Genomic DNA, 26,641 nt, shown 5'->3' with positions numbered 1-26,641 from the left:
TTTTCGTTTTACATACATGCTCTGGTCCCATTGTGTACTGAAAAGTGGGATATGCGGGTATATGTCCAGGTATAAAAGTTTGGAAACACAGACTTCTTGTGTTCTGGGCATTCATCCCTGGGTGCAAACTCCCCTAAATGTTCATAATGTTAGGTGCACCGGTCAACCCCTAGCAGCAGTCAGTCTCTTATGCCGTGTACACACGACCGGACTTTTCGACAGCAAAGAGCCTGACGGAAGGAATCCACCGGACAATTTGATCGTGTGTGGGCTTCATCGGACCTTTGCTGTCGAAAAATCAGACGGACTTTAGAAATAGAACATGTTTCAAATCTTTCCGACGGACTCAAGTCCGGTCGAAAAATCCGTTCGTCTGTATGCTAGTCCGACGGACGAACGACGACCCAAGGGCAGCTATTGGCTACTGGCTTTGAACTTCCTTATTCTAGTCCAGTCGTACGTCATCACGTTCGAATCAGTCGGACTTTGGTGTGCTCGTGTATACACGGCATTATAGAGTTTGACAGGCTGCCAGCAGTAGGGCTGGATAATACCCATCTAAATACAGCTAAATACCACAAGCCCCATGCACGACTGCTAAATTGGCGTCTAACGCTGCAAGACAGGTTTAAAGTGGCAGTAAAGGCAGTAGTTTTTTTTTACCTTTATGCATTCTATGTATGAAGGTAAAAAACCTTGAGTGCAGCTTCCCCCCCAGCCCCCCTTATACTTACCTGAGCCCGATCTTGAACCAGCGATGTGCACGAGAGCTGAGGCTCTCTAGGCTCTCTCCCTTTTCATTGGCTTAGAAACAGCAACAGAAGCCATTGCCATCAGTTACATCCAGTGAGGAGGGAGCAGTCTTATGAACCACAGATGTGGCTTGGGAGCGACCCCCCACATCCCACAAGAGTGACTGCATAGCAAGCAACTTTCTATGGTGGGCTCTCAGTGAAGGAGAAGGGCCAGGAGTGCTGGCAGGGGGGCCCAAAAAAGAGGAGGATCGGGGCTGCTCTGTGCAAAACCACAGCACAGAGTAGTCAAGTATGACATGTTTGTTATTTAAAAAAAAAAAACCTTTAGAATCACTTTAACTGAGGTGCTAATGGTATTATAAAAGTATTTTCTTTAGCAGTATTTGACTTTACCTTTTGAAATGCTATTGCAGCGTTTCTAACCCAATATCTGCAGCTATGCTCACTAAATGTAATAACATAATAGCTGACAGCTACACAGCACTATCAGCAGCTTCTTCATAGAGACACACATGCCTGAACATGAACGAGGAGCAGCAAGGTTTCTGACAACCTCATTGTGTGTGTTCCAAGGCATAGTGTCAGCATTACCTACATTTGTGGTTTTGATTTAAAGCTGAAGTTTAATCTGCTTAGAATTTTGCATTCCGTTTCCTCCTTTTCCACCTCATGCTAAACTCCAGGAAACCGTACTATTTTTATTGTGAAAAGTCCAGAGAAATAACCTGCAGTCCTTTGCCAAACACATCCGGAGGATGGCTGGAGATGCTAAATACGTTATTTCTATTGTGCCAGAGACTGTAAGTTTTGAGTTATGCGCGTCAGCAGCTCAGACGGAGAATTCTGGCTTGTGTACAGTGAAAAAAAAGTCACTTGTTTTCCTCAGCCATTCACAAAAGGCCTAATATTTTTTTTCCATGGAGTACAAGGCTTTTTGTGAATGGGCGAGAGGAAGGGCAAGAAGACCACAGGTGAGTGGTAAAGGTCAGGTGATGTCTCTACATGTACAGCGGTGACAGCCACCTCTTCAAACCCTAAAGCAGAACTCTATCCAAAACGGGAAGTTCTGCTTGTTTACATCCTGGTTTTGACAGATCCCCACTCCCACTTCTGGTCAGATGCGCTGCGGCAATCTGAGCCGGACGTTTGGGAATTTTCTGAGTTTCTACATACAGTGAAGGAAAAAAGTATTTGATCCCTTGCTGATTTTGTACGTTTGCCCACTGACAAAGAAATGATCAGTCTATAATTTTAATGGTAGGTTTATTTTAACAGCGAGAGACAGAATAACAACAAAAATATCCAGAAAAACACATTTCAAAAAAAGTTATAAATTGATTTGTATTTTAATGAGTGAAATAAGTATTTGATCCCCTATCAATCAGCAAGATTTCATGTGTCTTTTATACAGGTAACGAGCTGAGATCAAGAGCACTCTCTTAAAGGGAGTGCTCCAAATCTCAGCTTGTTTCCTGTATAAAATACACCTGTCCACAGAAGCAATCAATCAGATTCCTATCTATCCACCATGGCCAAGACCAAAGAGCTGTCCAAGGATGTCAGGGACAAGATTGTAGACCTACACAAGGCTGGAATGGGCTACAAGACCATCGCCAAGCAGCTTGGTGAGAAGGTGACAACAGTTAGGCCCCTTTCACACTGGGGCGGTTTGCAGGCGTTATTGCGCTAAAAATAGCGCCTGCAAACCGCCCCAAAACAGCCTCCGCTGTTTGTTCAGTGTGAAAGCCCGAGGGCTTTCTCACTGAAGCGGTGCGCTGGCAGGAGAAGAAAAAATCTCCTGCAAGCCGCATCTTTGGAGCGGTAAAGGAGCGGTGTATTCACCGCTCCTAAACCGCTCCTGCCCATTGAAATCAATGGGACAGCGCGGCTATACCGCGGCTATACGAGTGGTTTTAACCCTTTTTCGGCCGCCAGCGGGGGGTTAAAACCGCACCGCTAGCGGCCAAATACCGCGGTAAAACAGCGCTGTTTTACCGCCGACGCCCCCTACCGCCCCAGTGTGAAAGCAGCCTTAGTGTGATTATTCACAAATGGAACAGAACACAAAATAACCGTCAATCTCCCTCGGTCTGGGACTCCATGTAAGATCTCACCTCGTGGAGTTTCAATGATCACGAGAACGGTGAGGAATCAGCCCAAAACTACACGGGAGAATCTGGTCAATGATCTCAAGGCAGCTGGGACCATAGTCACCAATAAAACAATTGGTAACAGACTACGCCATGAAGGACTGAAATCCTGCAGCACGCGCAAGGTCCCCCTGCTCAAGAAAGCACATGTACAGGCCCTTATGAGGTTTGCTAATGAACATCTGAATGATTCAGAGGAGAACTGTGTGAAAGTGTTGTGGTCAGATGAGACCAAAATCAAGCTCTTTGGCACCAACTCAAATCGCCGTGTTTGGAGGAGGAGGAATGCTGCCCATGACCCCAAGAGAACACCATCCCCACCGTCAAACATGGAGGTGGAAACATTGTGCTTTGGGGGTGTTTTTCTGCTAAGGAGACAGGGCAACTTCACTGCATCAAAAGGGACGATAGACGGGGCCATGTACCATCAAAATCTTGAGCGAGAACCCCCTTCCCTCAGGTAGGGCATTGAAAATTATTATTACTATTCAGGATTTATATAGCGCCAACAGTTTACGCAGCGCTTTACAACATGGGGGCAAGACAGTACAGTTACAATACAAATCAATACAGGAGGAATCAGAGGGCCCTGCTTGTTAGAGCTTACAATCTAGAAATGGGTCATGGATGGGAATTCCAGCATGACAATGACCAAAAACACACGGCTAAGGCAACAAAGGAGTGGCTCAAGAAGAAGCACATTAAGGTCCTGGAGTGGCCTAGCCAGTCTCCAGACATTAATCCCATAGAAAATATGTGGAGGGAGCTGAAGGTTCGAGTTACTAAACGTCAGCCTGGAAATCTTAATTACTTGGAGAGGATCTGCAAAGAGGAGTGGGACAAAATCCCTCCTGAGATGTGTGCAAACCTGGTGGCCAACTACAAGAAACGTCTGAACCCTGATTACCAACAAAGGTTTTGCCACCAAGTACTAAGTCATGTTTTTCGAAGGGGTCAAATACTTACTTCACTCATTAACTGCTTGCCGACCGCCTGCCGTTTGACATTGGAAGAATGACTCCCCTGCGCGAATGGCTGTAGCTGCATGGCGGGCGTTTTAAGGAGTATAGGGGGCACGCGCCGTGGTACTGAGAAGCTGATGCGCCTGCCCGGCGGCCGCGATGTCTGGCGGGCACCCGCGATCGCTTCTCACAGAGCCAGAACAAGGATCCGTGTGTGTAAAACAGGGGGACAAGAATGGTCGTTTCCTGGCCATGTTGGCACAGCATGAATATCCATCCACAGTGGTTTCGGGCCTGCGGTCTTCAACTGGGGATAAGGTGACCTCTCAGGTAGAAATCTTACAAATGTTTAAAGCCTTTTACCAAACTCTTTATACCTCTGCTCTTCCCCCCGACTTCCAGCCAGAGATGTTGCAAAACCTTTTAGATCCACTAGCACTTGGCTGGCTGTCGAATGAGGAACGAGAATCGTTGGTACGCCCTATTTCGGCCTTAGAGGTTTTAAAAATTATACGGTCCTTCCCTTTGGGCAAGGCGCCAGGGCCGGATGGTCTTCCTATAGAATTTTATAGGGCACATGCAGCATTTTTGGCACCCATCCTGGCCCAATTATACACCCTCTGCCTATCCAAGGGTGATCTGCCCCTTTCAATGCACCAGGCCTATCTTACTTTGATCCATAAGGACCTTAAGGACCCAGAGCTATGTGCCTCATATAGGCCAATAGCCCTATTGAATAATGACCTGAAAATCTTAACCAAACTGCTGGCTACCCGTCTATATCCATTATTACCTTCGGTTATTGACTCTGATCAAACAGGATTTATGCCTAAAAGGTCAACCGACGTTAATCTTAGGAGACTCTTTACCAATATTCATGCCCAACACAATAACTCCGGTACCAGAGCTATTGCCCTACTAGATATAGAAAAGGCATTCGACACTGTGGAGTGGCCCTTTTTGTGGGAGACTCTACGTCGAATGGGTTTTCCACTACGGTTTATATCATGGTTGCAGGTGATCTATAGGTGTCCCATCTCATCGATTCGTTTGGGCTCCAGACTCTCAACTCCATTTCAACTGTTTCGGGGAACTAGACAGGGCTGCCCTCTTTCTCCGGCTCTATTTGCTCTAGCTATAGAGCCAGTTGCAGAGGCTCTCCGTACATCGCCTCATATTAAGGGGCTTAGGATAGGCATGCTGGAGGAGAGGGTAGCCCTGTATGCTGACGACATGGTTTTATTTTTGGGGGACGCGGGTCCATCACTTCAGGGTGCTCTGTCACTCCTCAACACTTTCTCCATGGTAACGGGCCTCCGGGTAAACTGGCCAAAATCTACTCTATTTCCAATAGATCAAGCAGCCAAATTGACATCCTCTCCAGATAGCCCATTAAAGTGGGTTGACTCCTTTAAATATCTTGGGGTTTGTGTCTCTGCACAAGCCTCAGATTTTCTTAAATTAAACTTGGATCCGGTAGTGGGGGATATGAAAGCTAAACTCAAGGCATGGAATAATCTCCCCCTATCGGTATGGGGAAGGGTCAACTTGCTTAAAATGAAGGTCATCCCCAAATTCATATATTTATTCCGCCATTCCCCGCAGTGGATTCCTAAATCCTTCTTTACTAAACTAAACCAACGCTTTTCAGAGTTTCTCTGGGGCTCCTTACCACCGAGATATAAGTTAACTACATTAATGAGGCCACTATCGCAGGGTGGTATGGCCTTTCCGGATTGCTATAAGTACTTTTTGGCGACACAGCTGGTGACAGTGGTCTGGTGGCTAAATCCTGATAAAACCAATGTGGCCTCCGCTTTGGAGGCCACCGTGGCAGGCTCCTGGGAATCTCTTCAATACCTAATTTACAGAGGCCCATGTGCCCCACACTTATTAACTCCGTCTATGCTTACTACTTTACGGGCCTGGAAAATGGGCCTGGCTATTGAAAAACACAACCAGATGGGAATTTCCCCTAATACACCCCTATGGCTAAACCCCAATTTACCACATTTTTACAAATCTATTGACCCCCAGATATGGACTAGATATGGTATAAAATTAATCTCACAAGTGGTGTCTTGCACCTCACTGCTTTCTTTTTGTCAGCTTTCCTTCCAGTATAATCTTCCGCAGCACTATCAGTTCCGTTATCTTCAACTTTCGCATGCTTTCGAAGCCCAATTCCCACGTTCGTCCTGTATATTAATACAGCCTAAACTGGAGACTACTCTTAGATCCGGTTGTACAAAAAAACCTATATCTCACATATATCAGCATTTAATCTATGAGTCCTTGCCTCCGTTGGACGGCCTTTTGTCCCGTTGGCAGCGTGACATTCCAGCTTTGAGTGGCGAAGATTGGGATGGTGTTTGGGACTTCCCTTTTAGTTCGCTAGTCTCTATACGTGACAAGTTAGTCCAATTTAAAATAGTCCACCGGGCGTATTTCACTCCCCACAGACTTCATTTGATAAATCCTGCCCACTCCCCTAAGTGTTGGAGATGTAGCTACACCCCCGGAGATTTTTCCCATATCTTTTGGCATTGTCCAAAGATACAACAATTCTGGGGGGAGGTACTAGGCCTAATCAATAAAATTGCATCCACTAATCTACCACTGTCTATGGAGATTTGTATGTTGGGCCTTATAAAAAAAATGAGTTCCTGCTGTAGCTAAACGCACGATGATTGGTTTGCTTCTATTTTACGCTAGGAAAACCATAACATTTCAATGGAAGAAGCCCTATCCCCACAAATGTCCAGTGGAAACGTTTGGTTAACGATAATCTTCCACTATATAAAGATACCTATCTTAATAGAGGCTGCCAATTGAAATTTAATAAGGTTTGGAGTGGGTGGCTGGAGGAAATGAACATTGCTTACTAATGTTGGACTAGCTTCAGTTACGATACCAAGAATCGACGATTAAATGTAATTCCTAGTTAATAGGTATAGGCCTTTATGGGCAGTGGGGGGGCGGCCCAAAAATTCCAAAAATCCCCTTTTCACTTATATGTTAAAATTGTATTGCATGGATGTATTCCTCTCTTTTTCTTTTTTTTTTTTTTTTTTTTTTTTTACCTGATGTACTTGCGACATTACCTGTACAAGCTAGACAACCAATTTGTATATGTCTTTATGTCTTTGTGTCTTATAAGGAAAATTTGAATAAAAATAAATTTAAAAATAAAAAAAAAAAAAAACACACAAATCCACGTTCTGGCAGGGGAGAGGAGACAGATCGTGTGTTCTCAGTATATAGGAACACCGATCAGTCTCCTCCCCCAGGCAGTCCCATCTCCCTTACAGTTAGAACACACTGAGGGAACACATTTAACACACTGACATTTATACAGTAATCAGTGGTTATTTTTTAGCTCTGATCGCTGTATAATTGTCAATGGTTCCAAAAAAAAAAAAAAAAAAAAAAGAAAAGTGTCAAAAGTGTCTGATCTGTCCGTCGCAATCCAAAAAAAAAAAAAAAGTAAATCACAGCTCGCCGCCATTACTAGTAAAATAATAAATAAATAAAATTAATAATAAAAATCCAATAAATCTATCCCCTATTTTGTAGACGCTATAACTTTTGCGCAAACCTATCAATTTACGCTTATTGCGATTTTTTTTTTAACCAAAAATATGTAGAAGACGTATCGGCCTAAACTGAGGAAGAAAATTTTATTTATTTTTTAAATTTGGGGATATTTATTACAGCAAAAAGTAAAAAATAGTGTTTTTTTTTCCCAAAATTGACGCTTTTTTTGTTTATAGCACAAAAAATAAAAACTGCAGAGGTGATCAAATACCACCAAAAGAAAGCTCTATTTGTGGGGATAAAAGGACATCAATTTTGTTTGGGTACATTTCTTTTCTTTTTTTCCCTCACTCTATGAATTGCATTTCCCTATACATTTGTGATCTTTACTTTAGGGGCTCTAAAAGTTTGTGTGTGTGTATATATCATATATACACACACACACACACACACACTCGGGAGTGAGCCTGTACGTGTGCCCCCAAGCGGCTTCCAATGGGGGCACATAGATAAGATTAGGCTTAAGAGCGCCGTCAAAAAGGAATCCCAGAAGAGGAGGATCAGGGCTCCTCCATGCAATACCAGATAAGTTGTTAGTTCCAAAAAAAAAAAAAAAAAAAAGAAGAAAAAAATATATAATTATAATAATAATAAATGATGATGCTGATCCTTTACAACATGGGTGCTCAACCTGTGGCCCTCCAGTTCTTTCACACCCCCATGCATTACAAACTGAGCACAATACACTCACTTATGTAACTATGACGCCACCTAGCGGACACTATATGCAACTGACAATACAAATGATAAACGTGTCTTGTATTCAGTAAGAAATTTTAATTTCAGCTAGATTTATTCCATTTTCCCAAAGACATTTTTAAGGACTGAAGTAATATCAAAGAAAAAGTGGCCTTACAAGTTTTGAATGGATTCCTAGTACAGATCAGCTGAATACTGCTTCATCATCATAATGTTCTAACACCATATAATTAACAACTGGCATGTTGTAAAATACTGGTTCACTTTTTCCTGTCCTTTGTTGCATATCAGCACTGCTGCTCTCCTGCAGCCTTTTTGCAGCTACCACTTTGTATTCATGCACTCCAGCAAGGGATACTTGGCATTTCGCAGCCTTCCTGATGGCGATATCTGTGCCATGCTAGTAAAACACAGCCACATAAATTCTCCATTAAAAAAGCATCTTACGGGGTGTTAAAGCAGGAGAACAAATTGGAGACAGAGACAAAGTGTAGTCACCCTATAATAGAAATGCCTGGCAAACAAGGCAGTAGCATCAGGTATTTTTTGTAATACCTTTCTGAACAGAGGACATTGATGTCTACATGCAATTTTGCATTGACAGCAGGTGTCAGTTAACTTAGCAATAAGTATGTTACTAATTTGCACACCTAAATAAAGTTTATATATATATATTTTTTTTTTTAGACCATGTAAAGCTTTTATACACACTGCTATTAGATGAGGTGACATTGTATCTGCAGATTTAAATTAAGGCTTTCTTTTTGTAAGTGAAGCCCCCAGTCTTTATGTGATCACAATGTTAGGACTGACATAGCAGGCACATGACCAGGAGTTAATGAATAAAGCAGACACTGATATTATATATATATATATATATATATATATATATATATATATATATATATATATATATATATATATATATACACACACACACACACATACACACACACACACAATCTCAATTAGCATAAGCGTGGCACAGGAAACAGCAATGCTAAAGAGGTGTCTTACAGGGCAGTATATGTTGGAGAAAAATGTGAATGGATGGTACGATAGTGGGCACCAACCAGTATGTGCAGGAGAGGAGTGTGGAGGGTATGACATTAAATAACAGGTTAGGGAGATGAGTACTGAGGTTATGATAGTGAGCAGTATGCGCAGGAGAGGAGTGTGCAGGGTATTACAGTGAGCAGTATGAGCAGGAGAGGAGTGTGGAGGGTATGACAGTGAGCAGTATGCGCAGGAAAGGAGGGTATGACAGTGAGCAGTATGCGCAGGAGAGGAGTGTGGAGGGTATGACAGTGAGCAGTATGCGCAGGAGAGGAGTGTGGAGTATATGACAGTGAGCAGTATGCGCAGGAGAGGAGTGTGAAGGGTATGACAGTGGGCAGTATGCGCAGGAAAGGAGTACAGAGGGTATGACAGTGAGTAGTATGTGCAGGAGAGGAGTACAGAGGGTATGAAGTAGGCAGAATGTGCAGGAAAGATGTGTGGAGGGTCTGAAAGTTAGCAGTATGTGTAAGAGAGGAGTCTATAGGGTATGACAGCGGGCAGTATGTACAGGAGAGGAGTACAGAGTGGGTAGGACAGCAGACAGTGGGGAAGATTTACTAAAATTGAAGCACTCAGAATCGGGTGCAGCGGTGCATAGTAGCCAATCAGCTTCTAAATTCAGCTTGTTTAATAAAGCTTTGACAATAAAACCTGGAAGCTGATTGATTTCTATGCAAAGTTGCACCAGATTTAGCATTTTCCAGCTTTAGTAAATAACCCCCAGTTTGTACAGGAGATGAGTGTGGAGGGTCTGAAAGTGAGCAGCATGTGCAGGAGAGGAGTTTGGAGGGTATAACAGTTGATGGTACGTGCAGGACGATGACTATGGAGGGCACGATGACCAGTAGAACGGTTCTCTTTTTTTTTTTTACTCATAAATAGTTCATACTGATCTTTCCAAAATTAGCAACAAAATCATTAAAAAAAAAAAATATATGGTTATAACCGTACAGGTAATTGTCAAGGGGGGGAGGGGGGGGGGAGTGTGCCTCAATATGTATTTTAGTACCCGTTTCCAGAAAAGTCTAATTATAAAGTAGTAGCACAGCAGCTGAGCTCTTCACACATGGGGGGGTTATGTAGGAATAATAAAGATGAAAATCTATGTCCAGGAGAGGGGTTGACTAAAAAGCAGGTTTTTCTGAAAAAGTGGAGTGATGGGAAGGGTGTCAGTGGGAATATGGTTGCCATCTGCCTGGTATTTTATCATCATTGCCAGTAAAAATTGAACTTGTTGCTAATGTTATTATTGGAAAAAAACACCATAATTAGGCCAGTACTTTTCCCAGTAAAGGTGACCTCTCTAACACTGGACTGTGAAGGTGGTGAAGAGGACACTGAAAACAGGAGGAGCATGTCTGTGGAATTGGGGACAAATTAGGCTGGAAAGGATGCACCAACATTTAGAAGGTCATTGAGTCCAGAAAACAGTGGAGGTGGTCCTGGGGATGTGGGAGATGGGGCAGGGCAGCAGGAATTGGAGCAGTGGAGCTGAGATTACCACTGAGTAGAGTCAATGGAGATGAGACCTATATCTGGAGTGGTGGACTGGGTGCTAAGGGGTAATTCATAGGAGCTGGGCACAGATGGGTTAATACACATGTGCTAGGGACTGGTTGCTGAGGGTAAAAACATGTTTTGCGGATGACTGGCTGCTGAGAGCTAAATGGACATGCGCTGGGTACTGGATGCTGAGAGAATGATGCACACAAACAAAAAAGGTGCTGAGAGTTTAAAGCACATACATTGGTTACTAAGTGCTGAGGGGGTTAACCTTCATGAGCTGGCTACTGGGAAGTTAAAATAAACACCCAGGGACTGAACACTGAGAAGATGATGCACATTGACTGAGGACTAGGGGTTCATGGGGTAAACATACATGTGCAGAGAAATGGGAGCCGAGTGGTTAAAACATGTGAGCTTTGGACTGGGCACTAAGGTGTTAATGCTTTTAAGCTGGTGACAGATCACTGAGGGGTTAATGCACATGTGCAAATATCTAGCACTGAGAGTTTGATCCATATGCTTTTGAAGCAGGTCACATAACCCTTCTGTCTGTTTAGAAGCTGAGGGTAGGTGACAGAGGCCAATACACATACACTGCATGTGTACTGAAGACTGGTCAATGAGGGGTCAGTGCACATTCCTTGCCATTGAGTTTTATGCATTATATATATTTTACATTCACATACAGTATCTCACAAAAGTGAGTACACCCCTCACATTTTTGTAAATATTTTATTATATCTTTTCATGTAACAACACTGAAGAAATGACACTTTGCTACAATGTAAAGTAATGAGTGTACAGCTTGTATGAGAGCTGGTTCACACAGGGGCAACACGACTTGCAGGCCGACTCTGTGAGGCGACCTGCACACGACTTCAGCAGCGACTTGCAAAACGGCTTCTGTATAGAAGTCAATGCAAGTCATCTGAAGTCACCCCAAAAGTAGTACAGGAACCTTTTTCTAAGTCGGAGCGACTTGAGTCGCTCCTATTAGAACGGTTCCATAGTACAGAACGGGACGTGACTAAGTCGCCTGACAAGGTTGTCCCTGTGTGAACCGGGGCTAACAGCGTATATTTGCTGTCCCCTCAAAATAACTCAACACACAGCCATTATTGTCTAAACCGCTGGCAACAAAAGTGACTACACCCCTAAGTGAAAATGTCCAAATTGGGCCAAAAGTGTCAATATTTTGTGTGACCACCATTATTTTCCAGCACTGCCTTAACTCTCTTGGGCATGGAGTTCCCCAGAGCTTCACAGGTTGACCCTGGAGTCCTCTTCCACTCCTCCATGACGACATCACAGAGCTGGTGGATGTTGGAGATCTTGCGCTCCTCCACCTTCCATTTGAGGATGCCCCACAGATGCTCAATAGGGTTTAGGTCTGGAGACATGCTTGGCCAGTCCATCAACTTTACCCTGAGCTTCTTTAGCAAGGCAGTGGTCGTCTTAGAGGTGTGTTTGGGGTCGTTATGTTGGAATACTGCCCTGCGGCCCAGTCTCTGAAGTGAGGGGATCATGATCTGCTTCAGTATGTCACAGTACATGTTGGCATTCATGGTTCCCTCAATAAACTGTAGCTCCCCAGTGCTGGCAGCACTCATACAGCCCCAGACCATGACACTCCCACCACCATGCTTGACTGTAGGCAAGACGCACTTGTCTTTGTATTCCTCACCTGGTTGCCACCACACACGCTTGACATCATCTGAACCAAATAAGTTTATCTTGGTCAGACCACAGGATATGGTTCCAGTAATCCATGTCCTTAGTCTGCTTGTCTTCAGCAAAGTGTTTGCGGGCTTTCTTGTGCATCATCTTTAGAAGAGGCTTCCTTCTGGGACGACAGCCATGCAGACCAATTTGATGTAGTGTGTAACGTAGTCTGACCACTGAAAGGCTGACCCCCCATCCCTTCAATCTCTGCTGCAATGCTGGCAGCACTCATACATCTATTTCCCAAAGACATCCTCTGGATATGAAGCTGAGCACGTGCACACAACTTCTTTGGTCGACCACGGCGAGGCCTGTTCTGAGTGGAACCTGTCCTGTTAAACCGCTGTATGGTCTTGGCCACCGTACTGCAGCTCAGCTTCAGGGTCTTGGCAATCTTCTTATAGCCTAGGCCATCTTTATGTAGAACAACAGTTCTTTTTTTCAGATCCTTAGAAAGTTCTTGAGGTGCCACGTCGAACTTCCAGTGACCAGTATGAGAGAGTGAGAGTGATAACACCAAATTTAATACACCTGCCCCCCAGTCACACCTGAGACCTTGTAACACTAACGAGTCACATGACACCGGGGAGGGAAAATGGCTAATTGGGAACAATTTAGAAATTTTTTACTTAGGGGTGCACTCACTTTTATTGCTAGCAGTTTAGACATTAATGGCTGTGTGTTGAGTTATTTTGAGGGGACAGCAAATTTACACTGTTATACAAGCTGTACACTCACTACTTTACATTGTAGCAAAGTGTCATTTCTTCAGTGTTGTCACATGAAAAGATATAATAAAATATTTACAAAAATGTGAGGGGTGTACTCACTTTTGTGAGATACTGGATACACACACACATACATACTATATAGGTATTTAAATGCATTACTATTTAATTTAAGCACGTGAATTATAGATCTATACAAGCATGTGTAAAGTTGGATGTATTTGGACAGACAAAGCATAACTCTAAATCAACATAGTGAACAGGGCAGAGACGAGGTGAAGTTGGCTGTAGCAAACACTAGTGAGAGGGCATACAGTTGGTACACCCGGATGTATCTAACACTGCATTTCATTTCCAGGAGCGTTTTGCTCCCACACAAGACAGGAAGGATTGTTAGCAAGGCAGAGGGCACACAGGTGTTAGCCATGCAGTTAAAAGTCTGCAACCCTCTCCCAAAAATACCTTTATGTCACCAGTCTCCTGAGTCTCATTCTCTGAATCGTCCTCTCCCTATAAAAACAGAAATTCACAAGGTTTAGGAAATGGGCTGTCACAATCCACAATCAGAGCCAGTATTTGGAATGACAGCACGCGGATGATGTAAGGAACAGAAGCGATAGAGCACACATATTAGAAAAGTAACCTGTTAGCCCAACTGCAGAAAGTAGGATAAAATACAATGCTCTGTAGCCAGAGGGCATTTACACAAAGTGACATCATATTATTGGTAAAGCGCCACTCCAGTCTAAATTGAAAATGAAGCTTTGAAAAGCATTAGGTGAGAGGACATCTGTCCAGGAACTGCATTTCACATGCATGTATGGCTGTAGTGTACCAGGCTAACTCTCTCCCTTGTCAGTGATCTGGGAACACCTCTTTGTAGTCAGTTAGGCATTCCCAAACACACCCACCATCCAATCCTTGCTGTCACTGGCATACAGAAAGCCAGATGTAACCAAATTCTGTGCAATCATTTTCAAGTCTTAGCCCCGGTTCACACTGGGACGACTTGTCAGGTGACTTAGCCGCCTGACAAGTAGCGTTCTGTTCTGTACAATGGAACAGTTCTAATCGGAGCGACGCAAGTCGCTTTGACTTAGAAAAAGGTTCCTGTACGACTTTGGGGGCGACTTGCATTGACTTCTATACAAAAGTCGTTTTGCAAGATGCTGCTCCTGTCGTGTCCAGGTCACCTGAGGCAGGCGCGCTGCAAATCGCGCTGCCTCAGTGTGAACCAACACTTAGAATGTCTCTGAAATCTGGCTACACTGGATTATACAAACCCCCCCCCACACACACTGTAAGTTTACTGTCTAACCAAGTGAACCTTTCCATGCTCTAAGCATGAAAACATAGTGGTACCCTAAAAACCTGCTGCATCAGCTGTTTTAGATGCACTCTCCTTTTCCCCAAGGCCTGGTTCACAGGGGCACCGAGGCCCATAAAGAGTGGCCGTCTGTTTATCCATCCCTAGCCAGCAGTTGCTATGCGCAGGCAGCCTATTCAAGCCTATGAGGCTGCATGGACACAGACATCCATCCTAATCTCACAGGTGTGCAGATGTGCGGCCCTGAATGTGTTTGGGGGAGCTCAGCTGCATACGCTTCAGGCTGGGATGACATGTATATGAATTGGATGCATTTTAAACCGCATCCAATTTGCTTGATATGTGAATGGCTCTCAATGGAGCCTGTTCACACGTGTCCGGTGAGGACGCAACACATTTTCTAAAAGGTTCCTGTGCATTTTGGGTCCAGTTCAAGTGCGAATTTAGGAAAAAAATCTGCACCCGAATCAATTTTTATTTTATTTTTGTCAGTCAACAACGAAGTCCTGATCCCCATTCCTAATAATTTCACTTCGCTACAGATATACGCTTAGACCCCTTTCACACTGAGCCGCCCCGGGCGTCAGCGGTAAAGCGGTGCCATTTTTAGCCCCGCTTTACCATCGTTTTAGCGGTGCTATTTGGCCACTAGTGGGGTGGTTTTAAAGGGGTTAAATCCGCCCGCAAAACGCCGCTGCAGCGGTGCTTTGCCGGCGGTATGGCGCTGTCCCATTGTTTTCAATGGGCAGGAGTGGTGTATTCACCGCTCCTCCACTGCTGCAAAGAAGCTGCTGGCAGGACTTTTTATGACGCCCTGCCAGCGCAGCGCCCCAGTGTTAAAGCACTTGGGTTTTCACACTGGGTTTGCAGGTAAGGCTTTTTTCAGGCGCTATGTAGGCGCTATTTTTAGCGCTGTAGCGCCTGAAAAACGCCTCCAGTGTGAAAGGGGTCTTACTGCCCTACAGAAATCAGTGCCTTGTGGCTGTCATGGGAAGATGTCTGACATAGGGGCTGTGTGAGACCGCCTAGCTTCACCTTCTCTATGCTGTGCAGCACTCCATTGGAGAATAACTGGGTCTTAGGGAACACACTGAAGCAGTTGTTTGTCAATGATTATGCACCGCTTAGTTGTTTTGTTCTGAATAGCTCATATTTGTCAGTGGTTTCTGCAAACTACAAAAAAAGAACAAAGAACATAGTCGCATTAAAGCGGACCTTCAGTCATTTTTTCATCTTACCATCTATTAAATCTTCTGCCCTTGTTGTTTTAATTTTGGATAGTAAAACATTTTTTTTTCTACCGGTAAATACCTTATACAGCCCACTTTCTGTTTATTGTCTGGTAAAAAAGCCTAGGCTTATGACATCATGCACAGCTCTCTCACTTTCGTGACAGTTTGCCAGGAAGGGAGGGGGGATAAGTAATAAGAGGGCCAATGAGAGCTACAGAGCTGGAGGCGTGCCTCTGTGTAAATCCAGGAAGTGAACAGGCAGCAGCTTTAGCTGCCCACAGTTAAAATTATTGCAGCCAGACTCAGTGGAGGGAGATTATTGCAGCACATTTGGCAAGTACAGAATCATAATAGATATAAAATAATTTGCAAAAGTGGTTGGAGGGAAGCTTCAGAATGGCAAAGATGTTTTTATTACAGATTATGTGATCAGACTGCAGTTCCTCTTTAAGCATAGCTACGATAACTCCTGGCTAGTATAGGCACACTTTAATCCAATTGATAATTTGGCACTTACATATATTTTTATTCATAATATAATTTTTATTGTTTAATTTAATTTATAGTTTTCGTTTGAGATTTCATTTTCCTTAATATTGAGGGAATTTCTGGTATTCCTTCATTTGATACTAGTTTTATTTGAAACGATATGCACCATTGTATGTGAGACCTTGACAATTAATTGTCTTTACATTGATTTTTGCATATCTGGGGTCCCGCTGTAGTAACCTACACTGATTTCATTTTTCTATTCCCTCATTTAAGATGGCATTTCTTTACCATCCGCTTTAGTGGAGCGCAGGGTGATTTCTAGTTCCGGTCTCATCACGAGGCTTGGTTACGTTGTTTACTATTTATGTGCGACACGTCAGTGCGTCGCCCGTGCCCCAGACGACGTCAGAGTGTGACGAAACGTACGTCGGGCGTGCTGACGTGCTGCAGATTCCGTCTCGGACGGGTGTTCGCTTTTAGCTGGCCGGCTAATTTTTGCTCTTATTTGACCTACTAAATGTAAGTGTGATTTTAATCTACCTTTTAATAAACCATCAAGCAGGATTACACTATGTTTCCCTTTCTTTCTCTTGAATACCCCCTGTGAGAACAACCTTTAGCTGGAGGGAACACCTCCCCATATGAATGTTTCCTGGGATCTGACGGACAGTGTATCTATCCATAAGCTGAAGTGGTGCGTTGCTGTTTCAATCCACAAAAGGCCCCGACCGGGTTAAGGTCGCAAGCTTATATTAGCTTGCCTTCTGGTAAGCACGCAATTTTATCAGTCTGTCACATTGGTGCGGTGAAGGTCTCATTTATCCATTTGCACTTTATTTGCCAACCGGGATTGGTATCTTATCGCCCCTCATCATCTCATTCATCTGCTGGGACTCATATTTGGACTGTCTTTTTTGTTTGCTGGTTTTGGGACTAATCCTCATGCGATCAATTTCCAAATTCACATGTTAATTTGATAAATTTATATCATCACATATTAAGGCATTTTACTTTGATATTTGTTCACTTATAGGTCAACCCTTAAGTTATTCATTCTCACAGCGCTGCTCCTTTTTTTTGATTTTTTTTTATTTAGTATAGGCACACTACTTACTGGACTGGTACCTCAAGTGTAGGTACTTCATAATGACTTGGTACAATTATAACAGGGATCAAAAATGAAAACTTCAATGGGTGCTTCATGAGGCCAAATAATGGAAGATAGTGCCTACATTTCCATTTAGATTAAAAGGAGGTCTATTAATAAAGGCAACAAGATTCTAAAAAGATGCAGACCTAAATGTGCTCATCGGGACTTACTAGGCTCAAGAGTATTCTCTTAACAATTTGATAGACTAAATGTGGACCCCAGGTTTTCGAAATCTCCATCCAACAGTTTTATGACCACTCCCCCCACCCGCTTCTTCTCAGAGATTTTCTTACTAAGGGATTGTCTTACTCCCCTTTCTGCACTGCCAGTTTAAGGAGGTAGCAGGGCCTGGCCTAGGCAAGAAACCCAGAAGTGCTGTCCAACACAGAAAGCAGCTGATAGTTACTTCGGCAATACATTGTGCCCTAATGGAAAGGTCACAAGACTAGAAGCAGCTTTAAATTAATCCGTGTAAAGCAATGTGTTCAATACACACACAGGAATCAGGCTGGAAAGTAAGAATTATATGATTTCTTAGAGGTAACATACCTACAACTTTGACCATACAATTGTGTTACTTGTAAAAAAGTAAAAAACATTTTCTGGTTTCAAAGAACTGAAAATGACATTCCTGTGGTTTCGAATTGTGATTGAATACCATCACAATGCCGAGTGAATTAGCCAACATTATACTCACCATAGAAATGGCAGTTATCAGGAAATCAACCAACAGTTCAGAGTCAAAGTCAAGGTTTTGAAAGAAACTGATCATTTGCATTGATTCATTTACCATTTTGTGCTTGAAAGCAACAGTGTGTCAATTGGAATGTGTGCCTCCAGTATATAACATGGCATACAACCACTAGAATGTGAAATATAGATCAGATGCAAGCTCCACTAGACATAGGGTCTGGTGTAGCTTCCAGAAAGAAAATTTGTACACAACCCCACTATATGAAATGATGGAGAAATAATGGCTTCTCAAAGGTTCCAATTTTTATTTTTCCATTTTCAAAGTGTACTATTGTTTTTCAGAATCACCAAAAAACAAAAACAAAAAACAAAAAAAACAAAACACAGCAATTGTTATTTTCACAGAGATGTATGTTCCTAAAATGGATTGTGTGCCGGTTGCCAACATAGATATAAACTGCTTTCTATCAGCTTCTTATACTATATCTAATCACAAGAGGCATATGTATTCTCACTTGAATCTTGGGAATCTATTTATATAAAATTCACAATGCGAATGTCTCAGCATGCCCCCAAAAGTCATGAATAATACCCATAAATGCATGTAAAATGTGTGAGATGTTAGTGTCTAATTGTTGTCTTTCACAGGAGGGTGTATGTAACATTTCCTAACATTTGACCCTAAGCCCCGGTTCACACATGGGTGACTTGTCAGGCGACTTAGCCGCCTGACAAGTCACGGCCCGTTCTGTACTACGGAACCGTTCTAATAGGAGCGACGCAAGTCGCTCCGGCTTAGAAAAAGGTTCCTGTAGTATTTTTGGGGCGACTTGCATTGACTTCTATACAGAAGTCGTTTTGCAAGACGCCGCTGAAGTCGTGTGCAGGTCGCCTCGGTGAGACGACCTGCAAGTCGTGTTGCCCCTGTGTGAACCGGCACTGAAAGAAAATAGCCAAAAAAGAAAAAAAACAAAAACAAGAAGATTCATCCAGAAGAGAAAATATGAGGGGACCTCTGCACTGTTAAACAAGAAATATATATATATATATATATATATATATATATATATATATATATATATATATATATATATATATATATAAATAAAATATTTCCTGGACGTCCCCATGTCAGCCTACTATGGGTCAGCTCCGACCCCTCCAGGGCCACCTTTTCTTAGCCCATAAAGGGCGGCTGTCTGCCCACACCGGTGTTCTTTTTTCGTCCTCGCTCTGACGCCTTTTAAAAGTTTATTTTTATTTATATATTTTGATTTTTTTCTCCAGCCATCATCCATCCTGTTCGGGTTCAGCCTCTCCTGGATCAGAAGACCCACCCCATATAGGATGTAAATCTCCTGAGGAGGTGGGTTCCCGTGGTGCTGGGATTGAATGGTACAGTATAAATGACTGTGTATTACTACCAAAGGTCACAGGCAGTATAAATGACTGTATATACCTTCGTTAGGCAGGTGCTGGTACTCTCTCCTTCCATGTTTTTGTGTGTTCAGGCAGTGGTTTGGCTCGCTGGGACTTGTAGTTCACCACCTCCACATGTATTCCTTTCAGGAAGCTCAGAGTTGAGCAGGTGAGGTCAGAGGTAGCTTTCTCTTGGATTGCCTAGCAAATACCAGAATGCTCACTGCTGATTTGCAGCAGGCTCTGTCCTCTAGGCTAATCAGAGCCTCCAGCTGATCAATCTGCTACACTGCTCTGGTCCAGGACCAGGACTCCGTCCAGGACTCTCATTACTTCTGTGTTACTTGTCTGTCAGAGTATTTTTATTTTCCTGTGCCTTTATAGGTCTGGGGAGTTTTGCCTGCCTGCCTAACTGCCTTAGCACTGAAGATTCAGATGGAGAAGTTTATTTTATTTATTTTATAAAAAAGAGAGCACAGCCTCTGTGTTTTTACAGAGAGAAGGGCCCAGTTTGAGCTAAACGCTCGCAAAGAGGTTCCAAATCAGCATTCCAGCCTCAAAGGAGTAAAAAAAAAGACTAGACATGACAAATCACAGTCATATGCAGCTGGATAGACACCTGTTGTCACAGCATTCCAGATCTCCCTCGCCCTTACCTCACTTTAGTCGCTTGGACCCGAGCCAAGAGTGGTCAAGACATCAGAATGCCTCTAGAAAGAGCAAATCCGGGCGCAAACAGAGAATAAGATCCTCTTCTTCGGATAGGTCTTCATCGCCAGCCCAGGCAGAAGGATCCTGTTGGGCCTGTTCAACTGAGGTCCTCAGAGGAAAGTGGATATGTGCATCTTGCTTCAAGGACGCGGCTCAGACAATGCTGCGAAAGCACGCCAGGTTAAAACCTACATTAAGCACACAGTCAAGGAAGGGTTAAATTGTGTTTCAAGGAATCCTGCTCATCCTGCTGTATCTTCAGCTTTTCCAAATTCAGATCATGTGTTTTCAGTGCGTTTTAACTCTGAAGTCGATAGCGATTCGGATCCATCTGAGGTGGAGATGGTCTAGGGAACGCATACGTTTGATTTGTGCACTGGTTCCCCCCTTGGTGGAGACTGTTAAGGATGTGATGAAGTGGCAGGAAGAATTGCCGCCTCCAAAGAAACAGCAGAGATACTACCTGTATTTAAAGAAATCGTTACCTTCCTTCCCATTCATTTCTGAAATTAAAGAAGTATTTGCCGATGAGTGGGCGGGGCCTGAGAATAAGCTCAATGTGCATAATCGAGTATCGAAGCTGTACCCCTTGGGACACTATGCTTAAGGTGGATGCTTCATTACGTCGATTCGCCTGCCACATTCCGCTTCTGCTGGAGGATTCGGTCTCTTTTAGGGATCCTATGGGTCGCAGAATAAACGCAGATCTGAAAAGGTTGTATAGTTTGGGCGGAGCAACCTACAGACCGGTGATAGTACTCAATTCTGTGGCAGCAGCACTTGGGTTGGATTCGCACCTGTGCATTTTTTGGTGCTTTTTGCAGATTTGCACTACCGTTCATTTACCATGGTCTCCTATGGGGCGTGTTCTGTGGTGCGGGTCTGAGGAATGCAGGGAGCACATGGGTGTGAATCCAGCATTAGACTGTGGGTAGCGGAGCTGGTGGATGGATGTTCAGGTGAAAGTCTGGGAAGTGGCAGTTCTTCTCCTTTGCAGTTTTCAAGACTGCTGTAGAGTTTGTGGCTGAAGTGGCTGTCGACCAGGTCAAGATGACAGCAAAAAAAATGGCTTATTCCGTCACAGCCCACAGAGCCTTATGGTTGGCCGATAAGGCTTCAAAGCACAGTCTATTTTCAGTTCCATTCGACGGGAAGCTACTCTTCGGGAAGACTTAGAATCAGCAATTCAGCGGATTTCCTGCGGTAGATTTAGCCTAATCCCGCAGAAGAGAAAAAGACAACAGCAGCCCTTTTGGTTTAACAAGAGATCCAAAGAAGGATTTAGAGAGGCCAGTGCTTAGAGACAGTTTTTCAGACAGTGGAAGGGAGCTGGTTCAACCTTCCAGAAACCTTCCAAGCCCAGGGCCAACAAAGCTCCCCTAAGGCTTCAAATACGTCCTTCTGAAGGTGTCTCGGCTTAACCCTCTCAAGTAGGAGCAAGACTAGCCCAATTCGGGGGGGGGGGGGGGGGGGGGGGTTGGGCGGACAAATTACAGGATGCCTGGATTGTAGCCATCATTCGATCACGTTATCGTCTCAAGTTCAGAACAAGGCCCCCCCTCAGACCTTGTTCGTAGAAAACTGGGCTTCCTACAGATGTTTGAGAAGACATATAGGGGAGCTGTTGGCAGCGAGGGCCATCCTTCTGGTTCCAAGGCAAGAATGGGGTCAGAGAGTATGTTCCCCTCTGTTTTTGGTCCCAGAGGCTTCAGGGGGTTTCGGACCAGTTTTTGACCTCAAAGTCCTGAATTCTTACATGAAAGTTCCACCATTCAAAATGGAGTCATTGGAAACGATCATTTCGGTTGTGGACTCAGGAGACTGGATGGTTTCCATGGATCTGGCGGATGCACATCTTCAGGTTTCCATAGACGCATCTCACCATCGCTTTCTCAGGTTTTCCGTGGAAGGCTCTCATTTTCAATTTTAATGTCTCCCATTCAGTCTCTGCACGACTGAGAATGTTCTCAAAGCTACTGTCTGCTGTCGTTGCGACTCTCAGGGTCAAGGGAGTGCAAATATTCCATTATCTAGACGACATGCTACTTCTGGGTCCATCAAATGAGCTCCTTCTACTTCATGTGAATTTCACCTGCAAAACACTAGCTCGTTTCGATTGGTTGTTCAACTTTCGGAAGAGCCAGATGCACCCAACCCAAATGTTGGAGTATTTAGGAGTACAATTCCACACGGATTGGGGTGGCTGGTCCCTGGTTTGGTGGTCAGTAGCTCGCAATCTTTCCCGCGGAGTTCCTTTGAAGGCCTCAGAATCAATAGTGGTGACGACCAATGCCAGTCTGGCAGGCTGCGGGGCACACTGCCTGGGACAGCAGGTTCAAGGCCAATGGAACCTTTGTGGGGCGAAGAATTCAAATTTCCTGGGATTGGATGCTGTCAGACGCGCTCTCTTAGCGTTCCAACCTATGCTGTCAATATTCTTTGGACAACAACTACGGTGGCTTTTGTGTCTCATCAAGGGGGCACAAGAAGTCGCCCTCTCCTTCAGGTGGCATGTCAATCTTCCTATGCACAGAGAAGAATCTCGGCTCTCTTACAGCATCTTATCTCCCAGGGCCTGGGAATGTTTTAGCAGATCACTTGAGTCGAGGCTTTGGGGATCACAACGAATGGGGCCTCAATCGATAGATCTCATGGCATTGTAGAATTGTCAACTGCCTTGCTTCTTCTCCCAGACCTGACATCCACAGGCGTTGGATCAGGGTGCTCTGTCCAGGTCTTGGAACTTCCCCTTGATGTATGTGTTCCTACCGCTTCCATTGTCTCTCAAAATCCTGCTTAAGATTCAGCGAGAAAGGGTCACAGCAATAGTAGTCTTACCTTACTGGCTCAAGGAGCCGTGGTTCCCTCTGGCTTGGAGGATAAAGTTGAGCTCACCAATCCCACTGTCTCCTTGTCAAAATCTCCTTCTGCAGAGTGGGGCCTGACACCCGAACCGCAGGAGGATGAAGTTAATGACTTGGAAGTGAGAGGGAGGCTTTAACTGGCTTGGGTATAGGAGATCTTATTACAGGCTCGTAAGAGGTCAACGAATGTAACCTGTCGCCAGATCTGGAATACTACAGAAAGGGGTTGGGACCTTGGATCTCCTTCAGCATCTAACATTTTGGAGTTTCTGCAGAGTGGTCTCTAAGGGTTAGCTTATAATTCCCTGAAGGGTCGAATCCCCGCTTTGTCGGCTATGTCGTGTACAAGATACTCTACATCCGTTGGTGATCTGATTTTTAGGGGCAGCCATAGAAATCAGACCTCCATTGAAATTGTTTTTTCCAAAAGAGGACTTAACACTAGTCTTGGGAACATCGCTGGTTCCTACGTTTGATCAAGCTTTCTCTTGTTCATTATTTCTTTTAACAGTTTTTGTTTTTTACTATCCGTTGCCTCGGCCAGAAGAGCCTCCGAATTGTGCACCTTCTCATCTAAAGAACCATATTGTTTGGTGCTCCCAGACAAGATAGTCCTTAGGCCGATACCAAGCTTACTACCTAAGGTTGCCATATAATTTTGTATAAACTGGGAGGTCATTCTCCCAGCCTTTCCAGCGGATACAGCTGATGAGTGAAGTAGGTTAGACCTGGTCTCTGCGGTTTCAACCTACCTGAAATGGACTAAAAGCTTTTAAAAACTAGATCAGCTGTAGATTTTCCCAATGGGGCCTAAAAGGGTATGGAGGCAACATCCAGAGTTGTGTCTTCCTGATTTGTCAAGACCATACATATTGCATACAAAACGCTGGGCCTTCCTCCTCCTTCAGAGATCAAAGCACATTCGACGAGGGCTATGGCAGCATACGCGAAGGTCGCCCCTGAGGTAGTTTGCAGAGCAGCAAGCTGGAGCACGCCCAAAACCTTTTATTAGGCATTACAGGCTTAATTTGGCTTGTCCGCCTGAGGAAACATTTGGCTCTATGGTTATCACGGCGGCTGTTGCTCATTAAAAATTTGAGTAGCATTGCATTGAGGGTTTGGCTTTTTTTTTTTGTCTTCCCTCCCTTCTTAAAATTGCTTGGTACATCCCATAGTAGGCTGACATGGGGAGGTCCAGGAATAAGGAAAATTGTTGTCCATATTTACCGTAATTTTCCTTTCCTGGATCCTCCCTATGTCAGACAGAGGATTCCCACCCAGTTTATCCATTGCGAGGCGGGTATTTTTTGAACACTGGTATGGGCAGACACCATCACACCAACTGTTGTCACCCTCTCATAAAGCTGCTTGGAGATGATCTTGTAGCCCATTCCAGCCTTGTGTAGGTCTACAATATTGTCCTGTGACATCCTTGGACAGCTCTTTGGTCTTGGCCATGGTGGAGAGATTGGAATCTGATTGATGGATTGCTTCTATGGACAGGTGTCTTTTATACAGGTAACAAGCTGAGATTAGGAGCACTCCCTTTAAGGGAGTGCTCCTAATCTCAGCTTGTTACCTGTGTAGAAGACACCTGGGACCCAGAAATCTTGCTGATTGATGGGGGTTCAAATACTGTTCACTCATTAGAATGTAAATCAAATGTATAACTTTTTTGAAACGCGTTTTTCTGGATTTTCTGTTGTTATTCTGTCTCTCACTGTTAATATAAACCTACCAATACAATTATAGACTGGTCATTTCTTTGTCAGTGGGCAAACATACAAAATCAGCAGGGGATCAAATACCTTTTCCCCCTCACTGTATTTGAAGAAACTAAATTGTTGGCACCCTTGCAGCTCTGGCAGATGATTTAACTCTACTAGGGCTGAAACAACTAATCGATTTTTCATAATCGATTAATCGGCCAGTAACATGTGTGTATAGAATATATATATATATATATATATATATATATATATATACACACACATACTATACACACACGTATTGTGGTCTTGAAGTGGTTAGAAGCATATTTCAAGTGTTTCACATGTGTATTCAAGCTTCAGGCTTTCTAGCAAAGCTAAAAGAAAAAATAGCAGAAATAACGTTGAAAAACACTTGATTCAAGTGTTTACAGACGTTCCCATTGAAGCCTATAAGCCAAAAACACCCATATCTGTCTCAGAAGTAGCTTATGAAACTTCAGGCTTTGAGCTGTTGTATTTAAAATATTACAGAACTACCTAGAACTCACAACACACCTTTAGTGTCAGAAAATATCATGCAGTGTAGTACAGACCTTATGAAAAACACAACACAAGTTGCCTTTAAACTGACTTTCCACCATGATCCACAAGCAGTTGATATAAGTCACCTGAGTGTATCCTAGGCTATAGTTAGAGTAATATATACATAAACAAGGATCTGTAAGAACCATCAAATGTACCAACTGTATATGCTAGTCTAATCAATGGAATACTGGTGTGTGGGAACCAATCATCATAGTAGAAAATGTCCATGGGTTATCATTTCCACCTACAGATCTGATCACAGGACGTACAGCACATCTACTTCAGTGTTCTACAAGATCCCGCAGTCATACATGCTTAACAGTCTTCTCTAACAGACAGGATTTTTTGAACAAACAGATGTCTTTTTTTTCAAAATTTTGAATTTACTTCAAAGGATGAAAGTTTCTATTTAGATTGTGACAAGATTTTAGCCACATACCAAGATAAAGTATGGCAAAATAAAAAGTGACTTTGCCCGTCTTTAAGACTTTAAGACCCCCACCGTTCCTCCAAAAAAGCATTTCAATGAATAAACAAACATGAAACCCATGGAAAATTCCATTTAGAAATCAACAAATTAAAAACTAAAACATGAACCATGGCCATCGATCGTCATGTCACCATGTACTCCAGAACCAGGAAGTTGTTAGTTTGATTCCCGGGACCGGCCTTTTTTTTTTTCTTAATGATGAGCGTTTGTCTTATTTTATCCCTTTGTGAGGACCTAGTGATTTATTTTCATAAAATTTGTAAAAATGCGGTTTCACACTATGTGGCTTTCCTGGCCTTTTTCTTCCTGATGATTCCACTATGTTAGTCCATGGATGTCATATACAGCAAGTGAGGCTGAAGTGGAATCCAGTGGAGCCTTCTCATCCTGAGCAGGAGACTAGTTTAACACACAAACGTATTTGACTCTTTTTAAAACAGGGGTGTTCAAACTTTTGACCTTCCTGGCCCACATAGGAAGAAGTGAAATTGTCTTGGGCCACATTTGAAAAGTCTCCTGCACCATTTTTGAACTGCAGTGCTTTTCCACCATGCAATTGCACTGTGTTTTTAGATGCATTAAGACGAATTGGCAGACCCATGCCTCCATAAAGAGCAGTGTGTTTTGGCTGTGGGTGCGAGAACAGCTGCAATACCCACAATAATGTGAACCTAGCCTAAATTCACAAACAGTTTGCAAAATCTGTGATTTGGGGGCCCCTCCTTAACACCACCACAATAAAGCCAAGTGGCATTTACTTGCCTGGCTCTAGAATCCCTGCTTTAGCT

The 26,641-nt window shown here is 43.5% G+C and overlaps 1 protein-coding gene across 3 annotated transcripts in view; it reads right to left on the bottom strand.

Moving 5' to 3' along the window:
- The window catches only part of SAP30BP (SAP30 binding protein), an 82,210-nt gene that overhangs the window by 40,560 nt on the left and 15,009 nt on the right, over positions 1 to 26,641 (bottom strand). For 2 of the 3 annotated variants that reach the window (XM_073608126.1, XM_073608128.1), the window contains exon 3: positions 13,641 to 13,688. The exons of the other annotated variant lie outside the window; for it this stretch is intronic. In XM_073608126.1, the coding sequence (XP_073464227.1) occupies positions 13,641 to 13,688 (48 nt within the window). The remainder of the gene's footprint in view (positions 1 to 13,640; positions 13,689 to 26,641) is intronic. 3 annotated transcript variants of the gene reach the window in all.

Source organism: Aquarana catesbeiana, linkage group LG12 (assembly GCF_042186555.1).
Source record: "Aquarana catesbeiana isolate 2022-GZ linkage group LG12, ASM4218655v1, whole genome shotgun sequence".
In the NCBI taxonomy this organism is placed as follows: Eukaryota; Metazoa; Chordata; class Amphibia; order Anura; family Ranidae; genus Aquarana; species Aquarana catesbeiana.
This window is presented reverse-complemented; position numbering and strand designations above follow the sequence as displayed.